This window comes from Cherax quadricarinatus, chromosome 55, assembly GCF_038502225.1.
Source record: "Cherax quadricarinatus isolate ZL_2023a chromosome 55, ASM3850222v1, whole genome shotgun sequence".
Classification (NCBI taxonomy): domain Eukaryota; kingdom Metazoa; phylum Arthropoda; class Malacostraca; order Decapoda; family Parastacidae; genus Cherax; species Cherax quadricarinatus.
In genome coordinates, this window is record NC_091346.1 from 15,747,440 (window position 1) to 15,757,439 (window position 10,000).

Sequence of the window (10,000 nt, forward strand, 5' to 3'; positions counted from 1 at the left end):
ATTGGTTTAAGCCGGGGGTTGACATGGACCTGCCCCGCATGGGCCAGTAGGCCTGCTGCAGTGATCCTTCTTTCTTATGTTCTTATGTTCTTAAATACTGGATTGAGCTCCTGGAGTACGTAACGTTACCATGAAGAATGTTTTACCAGATGTTCTTGTATTCTTTTATCGTGACTCTTATTTACCGTAAGGAGTGATGGAGGCTCGATCCTCCATCCACAAGTCGTGGCCAGGTCTCTGATCACTCAGGCTGTTGGTGGTCGCACTACAAAGGAGATGCTGGCAGAGGCAATGGCAGCAGAGCATTAATAATTGCATAATACCATGTAATTATATGATAATTGGTTTTAATTATCATACATTTCAGATAATTATATTGATGGGTGAGTTCTAATTCCTCAAGGGCCATTCAGTGCCTTGGCAAACGTCGAGGTAGTTAGGTCATTAACAACCACTCACACACATCATTTCTTGCTAAACATAAATGGTGTGAAGTGCCGAGAAGACGAAGAATTAGACACATGTACAACATCTGGGTATCTTTACTGTAGACGTTTCGCCCTTCAATGGCTTTATCAATACAAATTCAAGGACATAATTGGAAGACTGTAGATCTATATAAATTCCCTCAGCCTGAAGGACTGATTACCTCATCTTTTGTATACAATTCTACGTTCTTCACATTATGTCTTTGTACTGATAAATCCACTGGATAACGAAACGTCTACATATAAAGATACCCAGATTAGTTAGGTTAGTAAGCTTTGTCAGGAAACAGGACAAGCGTTTCCTGAAGCGGGTCTTAGTCATATGATGGCCCAGCAGCTGGAGCTTTTGGTCATCTGATCGAAGCCTTCCTCTGGCTTACATTAAGGTTTCAATAACATTAGAGACCCAGATATTGCACATGTGTGTAATTTTTTTTCATCATTTCTTGAACCACCGGGAAGAGAAAACACCTTTGGCCCTACAGAGGTGCAGGTGATATGTCAGGCACACTAGCAGCAGGTGATAACTCAGTGCCAGTGCCTCAAGATGGAAGCATTAGTCAAGATGTGCCAGAGTGGCAGATGCAGCAGATGCTGTGTATGATTCAGAAACGCCTCACCATCACCCGGAATTAAAATTTTGGGAAGTGGAGCATCGGTAAAAAAAATCTCTCATTCTCTCATTTGTTTTTTTTTTTTTCAGTATTTCAGGACGGAGGGAAACGTCGTCACAAATTTCCTCTCCAAAATGTGGGCTTAACTCACGAAATCGTAATAATTCGACTCACACGGCAAGCGAGTGAGATTTTTATACGACTCACGTGCGGTGAGTTCGAGCCCCACCCGTACCGTGGTTTAAATGTGGGCTGTTCGTGAATTGTTCCAGCCACGGTGTTGTGTTTTTTTTTATTCTCAAGTTGGGGAATATGACAGATGTGTAACACCTGGTTGTCTTTATTGAAGAAATATTACCTAACACAGAAGGCTTTATTAACCTCACGTAGAGGCCTGAAGTGGCAGTAAAGTGTAAATAAAGCAGAGTTCCCATCAGCTTTACTCCAATAAAGTTGCCCAGGTGGAGATAAATGCTATAAAATAACTGGCACGTTGAAAAAATAAAATGCAGTGTAAATCTATTCTTTATTGACTACATTCCGTCCACACATTGGGTTTTATTAAGTCACAAACAGATCAATAAAGTCAGTCAAGGATCGCATTGTACTGGATTTGTTTATTTTTCCAAAGTTACCCCGGGATTATATGTTATTGTGTACCACACGTGTAATGATAACCATGTCGCAGAGTTGTCTGCGATAGACAGTTTAATTTTTAACGAGAGCAATGCTTCCCAAATTCTGATCGCATTCTGTCCGATTGCTGTCCAGAGGCATTTCCATATGCCCTCCAGATGTATACACCTTCTTTCGACACGGTTGTTTTGAGTTTCTGTCTCTATGTGGGTTATTACTGAGGATTCTGGGTAATATTTGTTATGGTAATTACGATTTCTCTTATTCATATGATGACTGCAACTGTTTCAGGAGACTGGCACAGGAAATAGGCTATAGAATAGCTAGAACGAGTATTTAATGAGCCCCGGGGCGTATGTTTTACAAAAGTGCCATAAATGCGTAAGTTCTCTCTGATCAATAGTCAGCAGCATTAGTAGTGGAGGATGGAAGGGAGATAGTCATTACACGAGACGAGTGGAGGATGGAAGGGAGATCGTCATTACACGAGACGAGTGGAGGATGGAAGGGAGATAGTCATTACACGAGACGAGTGGAGGATGGAAGGGAGATCGTCATTACACGAGACGAGTGTAGGATGGAAGGGAGATAGTCATTACACGAGACGAGTGGAGGATGGAAGGGAGATCGTCATTACACGAGACGAGTGGAGGATGGAAGGGAGATAGTCATTACACGAGACGAGTGGAGGATGGAAGGGAGATCGTCATTACACGAGACGAGTGTAGGATGGAAGGGAGATAGTCATTACACGAGACGAGTGTAGGATGGAAGGGAGATAGTCATTACACGAGACGAGTGTAGGATGGAAGGGAGATCGTCATTACACGAGACGAGTGTAGGATGGAAGGGAGATAGTCATTACACGAGACGAGTGTAGGATGGAAGGAAGATAGTTATTACAAGAAACGAGTGAATTACTCACTGAATGGTTATAACTAGGACCATAATTTTTAAAGGGGTGGACCGACAAGCCAGCGGAAGGCCTCGGTCAAACGGCCGAAACCTCCAGCTGCTGGTCGTTAGGAAACACGAACCTTACCTAACCTAACCGATACGAACAAAAACGAAATGACATAAATGCATCGCTGACACTCGTGTCATTATTATGATTCCACGAGTCATTAATAAAATCTTAGAAGGGGCTTGAATTAGAACATTTAAAAAACCTTGCATTGTGGTCACAGTGGTGGCCCTTACTAACTTTCCTAGAGTATAGAAAAAACACATAGTTGGGCGTATCTTATCAGGCCAGCATGGTACAGTTGGTGACTCACTTGCCTGCTAGTTTTATGACTGGTTGCCATGGGTTCGAACACCCCCTCTTTCGCGAGAGTTCAACATCATTCAAAGAAAAAAATAGCGTTCAATTGAAACAGATAACTGTGACAACGTTTCGCTCTGTGTAGGGCTTTGTCATGAACTGGCAACTCTCTGTCATGAGTGAAACGTTGTCTTAAGAAAAAAAATTTGTGCACGTTTTGGAAAAAAATAGCGAATAACGTCTTGAATACCAGTTATATTCTTCCTGAATGGTTATTTGCTCTCTCTCTCTCTCTCTCTCTCTCTCTCTCTCTCTCTCTCTCTCTCTCTCTCTCTCTCTCTCTCTCTCTCTCTCTCTCTCTCTCTCTCTCTCTCTCTCTCTCTCTCTGTGCTCGGTCAAGGTACCTCAGTTTTTTTTCCTAGCATAGACGAGCTTTTCAACATTCATTTCCAGCTTTTATCAAAGCATGTTTATAAAAAACACATTAATTTACAGGTAATATAAAAGCATGGTTCAAAAAGTGCAATTATTTCTGGCTTTTATCAAAACATTAAAAAAAAAAAGTGTTTTTGAGTCGCAAGAGAGACAAAATAAAAAAAACTATGCAAATGAATTATCTCTCCACACGCAGATACAATGATCCGAGATGAATGGAGAAGTCTCCTTCCACCTTCTGCTTATGGTGACATTGCTGTAAATAGGTACTTGGGGTGTTAGACTGTTGTAGGTGGCTTCCTGGGGGAGGGGCTGTTGTGTACCTCAGACAAGATCGGGCAATTCAAATGATCTAACGATGTAAAATAGCTCGTAGCCTGCAAATAAAACTGTCTTAAAAGCAACAACAGTTTGTAACTGCTGACTGTGGTGAACCACTCAAGGGAACAGTTGTTTCTGAACTGTCTAGTGTTTTCAGTAGCGGTTCACGAAGGTGGGAAATCTGTGTGGAGTAACATCTTCCCGTTTCACTGCGTGGTTTAATGCCACGAATAGTTTCCAGTTGACGACCAAGACATATGTGGCACACTGACGTATCTTTATGAACGAAGCGTTTCTCCTGCGTGGCAGGCTCCATCAGTCGAATAGAGAGGTGATTACATTATCGGAGAGAGTGGAAGTGGGAAGATAAATCTGAGGTGATCAGTCCCTACAGTCATGAAAAAGTGGTCACGCCCCTTTAAAATTGCCTCACTACTTCTACCATCTCCAGTAATCACCTCGGTGTTTGACTGAGGAAGGCTGCCCTGTAGGCCGAAAACATTTCTCCAGTAACGATGGCCAAATGCTGTTGTGTCTTACTCATCAATTCCCTGGCACAGCCAGAACTGAATGAACTACACAGAACGAGGCGACTAAACGAGTTTTTCAGCATCTGCGTTCCACGGGACAGGCTTTAAATGAGACACAGCCTCTCAATCGGCTGGAACCGAAGCACACTCCATTCAGAAGAACATATCTAAATTTCAACGCATTCGAATGTAATCTCTGTGGATGAACCTGTTGAGAATAATCCACAAAACTAATTTGCTGTTGGAAACAGGCAATGCTCTTCGTCATGTTGAGAGGATCAGCATTAAGTTTTGTGTAACGATTGGTAGTATTGCTGGCAATAAATTAGACATTATACTGGGACAATGCTTCGCCATCAGGCTTTTTTTCAAGCCATTGCATACAGGACAAGAGCACCATGAGAAAATATAGAGGAGGGTTGAAGTAGCAGAAGTAGTGGTAGTAGTCGTAGCAGCAGTAGTAGTAGTAGTAGTAGTAGTAGTAGTAATAGTAGTAGTAGTAGTAGTCGTAGTAGTAGTAGTAACAGTGGTAGTAGTAGTAGTAGTAGTAGTAGTAGTAGCAGTAGTAGTAGTAGTAGTAGTAGTAGTAGTAGTAATAATAATAGTAGTAGTAGAAGTAATAGTAGTAGTGCATGAAAGATGGAGTAATACCACAAGTAGTCAAACATTATATTTACGGGGAAGTCTTACATTACGACGGCTCACTTAGGACTGTACATTACCAAGTATCCCTTGGTATACCTGATATACTTGGCACACTTACCGGATTTATAATCATTGCTTGATGTTACAGGGATTAAATTCGTTTTAATACTAGTACCTCATGGCATTTAGTTAGACATAGATTCACCTAGTTACACTCATCTAGTTACACTCACCTAGTTACACTCACCTAGTTAGACTCACCTAGTTAGACTCACCTACTACTGTCATGTTGGCTGAGCGTTGCGTGGTGTGGAAGGGTGGCCCCTCAGCTACCAGCTCACATCTGTACACGTCAGACGCGGCTAGAGTTACTCCTAGCACGTCTAGACGACGGCCCTCCCGCCCCTCTACCTGTGGGAGGGAGGAGCAGGTGTTAGTGAGGGAGGTGGTGTTAGCTGGTGTTGCCGAAGGAGGTATTAGTCAGGTAAGAGATGACTCGTAATCATCAAAGGGAAAATCTCAGATGAAGGCTCTCTGTTTGAGGGGAGAGGTGTTAGTTAGCGAGGTGCTATTTAGAGAGAAGGTGTTGTCAGGGAGGAGGTGTTAGTCAAAGAAGTGTTAGCAGTAGAGTTGTAGAGATAGATGATCCTGCTGGAGCTCCCATCTACCTGCTGAGGAAGAACTGATGAGCATTAGTAAAGCTCTAGTAAAATCACACTCACGAGACGACCACCTCTTCACTTGTTCAACTGCTGGAGAGATGATGATGACCCAGCATCACCAGCATCATTACCACCACCACCATCACCACCAAACCCGGCCACTCGTCTCCACCACCACCACCACCACTCTCTCAGCCACCAACACTATCACATCCACCCACCAATATTACCACATCTTCCACTACACGCAACTATCAACATCACTTCCACCTCCAACACCACCACATAAAAAACCACTAACACCACCACATAAACCACCTCCAACACCACCACATAAAAAACCTTCAACACCACCACCAGCACCACCACCAGCACCACCACCAGCACCACCACCAGCACCACCACCAACACCACCACATAAAAAACCTTCAAAACCATCACATAAACAAACACGAACACCACCACATAAACCACCTCCAGCACCACAATATAAAGAACCACCAACACCATCACCAACACCACCACAACACCATCACATAAAAGCCTTCAGCATCACCACATAAACAACCAAGAACACAACCTGCAACACCACCACATAAACAACCACCAAAACCACCACCAACACCACCACATAAACCACCACCAACACCACCAGCAACACCCTCACCAACACCAGCACATAAACCACCACCAACATCACTAGACCCTCCTTACCCTGGAAGAGTGGGTCCGGTACCTAGCAAAGACCTCTTTAGCCATCGCATCAAAGGTACCCCCTCCCCGTACCAAGCATAAAACCTCATTATCCTCACCCCTTCCATTTACCCTACATGATCCTTTTGTTTTAGCGCTTACACACGCATATAAAAATAATAAACAGAGTCAATAAAATTAGGACGCTCATAATTGTCATCATTTTCTGTTTATATATATATATATATATATATATATATATATATATATATATATATCTATATACTATATCTGAGTTTATCTGGAGAGAGTTCGGGGGTCAACGCCCACATGGCCCGGTCTGTGACCAGGCCTCCTTAGGTCAGTGTCCCAGGATGCGACCCACACCAGTCGACTAACACCCAGGTACCCATTTTACTGATGGGGAACATAGACAACAGGTGGAAAGAAACACGTCCAATGTTTCTACTCTGGCTGGGAATCGAACCCAGGCCCTCACCGTGTGAAGCGAGAGCGTTAACCACCAGGCCACCAAATTACCTGAGCAAAAAAGGTCGTAAAAACAAGAACTGAAGGAAGTCTAGAAGTCTAGTTATGTCCAAATCTTTTTTTTTTTTTTTGAGGTTATACCTTAGATTTGTCAACTGTTCACTTTATCTCTTAAATTTATTTTAAGTTATCTCTACGTAAGTTTATTATATGTCTAAGTTAATTATCTTGAAGTTAGGGTTCAGTAAGACTTGCTTCCTTTAAGTTGGGATTCAGTATATATATTATATATATAAGACTAATTTCTTCTAAGTAAGGGTTCAGTAAGACTTATTTCCTTTAAGTTAGGGATTAGTAAGACTTTTTTTCTTAGGGTTCAATAAAACTAATTTCCTCTAGCAAGGCTTTATATTCAGATATATCGCCCCATTCAGGTACACTTTCCCATTTTTCCATTCGTCATGCAACTTCTGCTTCCCCATTACTCTGCCTGCTGGGGAGCCAAGGCTTCGTTCCCTAATGGTGAGTTTGAGAGCTCCTTGACACCCTCTGAGGGAGACACACAGGGAAGACAACCTATTGAGGTGAAGAAAACCGGGAAAGTATGTGAAAAAAGCAACGAAAGCATGAAGAAAATAGCGAAAGTGTAAAGAAAGTAGCAGCAGCCTCAGTAATGCAAAATTACCTTAGGGGATTTTCTTTAGAAAAGGTAGAAAGGCCGAAAGGGCGAAACGTCGAATATATATATTGAGAGGTACATTACTCTCAATATATTCTGGAGAGATTGTTTTGATTCTTATTTCACTGATTAAAATATTCTTGACTGGTGGTGACATGTAGCCTTAATTAACGACCCTCGTGTAATAGATAGGTTTGACGCCCCACTAACCACCCAACCCACTCACACGAAAGCAAGACGAGTGAAAGTAGACACGAATTATTTAGTGAGAGCAACATGAAGATCAGCGAAACAACTAAATGTTGAACGAAAAGGAAACTGAGAACATTCTTGACAAATTTATATTTTTGTGTGAAAGTCAACCTTGTGTGTCACTCAGCTCTCTCAGCTACGCCCAAAATCAATGGAAATTTGTGTAGGTATAAGCGGTTATATACATTCCCTTAGACACATACACACGCACTAGGCACAGGAATGTTAGGAAGTATTTCTTCAGCCATAGAGTTGTCAGGAAGTGGAACAATCTGAAGAGTGATCCATACATAGCTTTAAGAAGAGGTGCGATGAAGCTCATGGAGCAGGAAGAGAGTGGTCCTAGTAGAGACCAGTGAAAAGGCGGGGCCAGGAGCTATGAATCGACCCCTGCAACCACAATTTGCTGAATTAGGTGAGTACACACACACACACACACACAGATCAGTGCTCTACAAAATTAATTAGAATTCCATATTTGTTCAACATCAAAACTTTGGACACCACTAATTATATTCTATTAAAAGCAATTATTAGAGTTGTCATATATACCAAATTACCTGAGCAAAAAAGGTCGTAAAAACAAGAACTGAAGGAAGTCTAGAAGTCTAGTTATGTCCAAATCTTTTTTTTTTTTTTGAGGTTATACCTTAGATTTGTCAACTGTTCACTTTATCTCTTAAATTTATTTTAAGTTATCTCTACGTAAGTTTATTATATGTCTAAGTTAATTATCTTGAAGTTAGGGTTCAGTAAGACTTGCTTCCTTTAAGTTGGGATTCAGTAAGACTTGTCTTCTCTAAGTTAGCGTTCAGCAAAACTTATTTCCCGTAAGTAAAGATTCAGTAAGACTAATTTCTTCTAAGTAAGGGTTCAGTAAGACTTATTTCCTTTAAGTTAGGGATTAGTAAGACTTTTTTTCTTAGGGTTCAATAAAACTAATTTCCTCTAGCAAGGCTTTAATAAGACTTATTTCCTATAAGTAAGAGTAAAGTAAGACTTATTCCCTCAAAGTAAGGGTTAAGTAAGACTTATTCCCTCAAAGAAAGGGTTCAGTAAGACTTATTTTCTCAAAGAAAGGGTTCAGTAAGACTTACTTCCTCAAAGAAAGGGTTCAGTAAGACTTATTTCCTCAAAGAAAGAGTTCAGTAAGACTTATTTCCTCAAACAAAGGGTTCAGTAAGACTTATTTCCTCAAAGAAAGGGTTCAGTAAGACTTATTTCCTCAAAGAAAGCGTTCAGTAAGACTTATTTCCTCAAAGAATGGGTTCAGTAAGACTTATTTCCTCAAAGAAAGGGTTCAGTAAGACTTATTTCCTCAAAGAAAGGGTTCAGTAAGACTTATTTCCTCAAATAAAGGGTTCAGTAAGACTTGTTTCCCCTAAGAATTAAGTTTCCGCTAAGTTAGCGCCCAGTGAAACTTATTCCCTGAGAGTTAGGACCAATAAGACTTGATTGTCTCTAAGTTAGAGTTTTGGAAGACTCGTGTATCTCTAACGTTGGGTCTTGACTACTTCCTGTGTAATGTAAAACAACTGGGCGAGAGAAACGTGCTCGACAGATGAAGAAACTACATACATGAGGACAAAGTCCTCCCCTCGAAGTAGAGTTTTATCCCACTTCATGCAAAACAAAACGTTGCCTCAGATTTAAAGCGTGTTCCGAAACGTTTTAGCAGTACGCCATTTGCAATCAGAATAAATAGACATTAGCATCAATTCTATGATCGCGTCGAATAAATTTTAAATCTGTTTATTTCAGTTTTTTCGATATACCGTACAAGTGTCTCACTGTTTTTTTGGATTTGACCAATATGATGAGGGTTTTATTTTTTTTATAGAGGTTCTGGAAGAGTTGAACAAACACTTATTTTGCATTGTCTCAAAATTTTGATGTTTTTCAGTGAGTGTCCAGTTTATTCTATAGTGGAACTTCGGCTTCTCGCAAACACACGGATGGCAGTAAATTTATTCAGGTACAGATATACATAAATACAATTGCATAAATCATTATACATTGCAGTATATGTGTAGATTACCTGGGATAACCCAGAAAATTTAGACAATGTAGATTAGAGATTGTATTTCTCATTCACTTACAGTGTGGAGTAATGATTGTATGTCTCATCAAAATAAATGTTAGCATAAAAAATCGTATCTTTCATCAGCTTACAATGTATCAAAGAGGTTGTGTCTCTCATCAGCTTACAATGTATCAAAGAGGTTGTGTCTCTCATCAGCTTACAATGTAGCAAGGAGACTGTATCTCTCATCAGCTTACAATGTAGCAAGG

The 10,000-nt window shown here is 40.9% G+C and overlaps 1 protein-coding gene across 1 annotated transcript in view; it reads right to left on the minus strand.

Annotated features, from left to right (window-relative positions):
- LOC128699003 (uncharacterized) overlaps positions 1–10,000 on the minus strand; it is a 576,069-nt gene that overhangs the window by 41,825 nt on the left and 524,244 nt on the right. Inside the window, exon 4 of the mRNA XM_053791521.2 lies at positions 5,209–5,344. Coding sequence (XP_053647496.1) covers positions 5,209–5,344 — 136 coding nt within the window. The remainder of the gene's footprint in view (positions 1–5,208; positions 5,345–10,000) is intronic.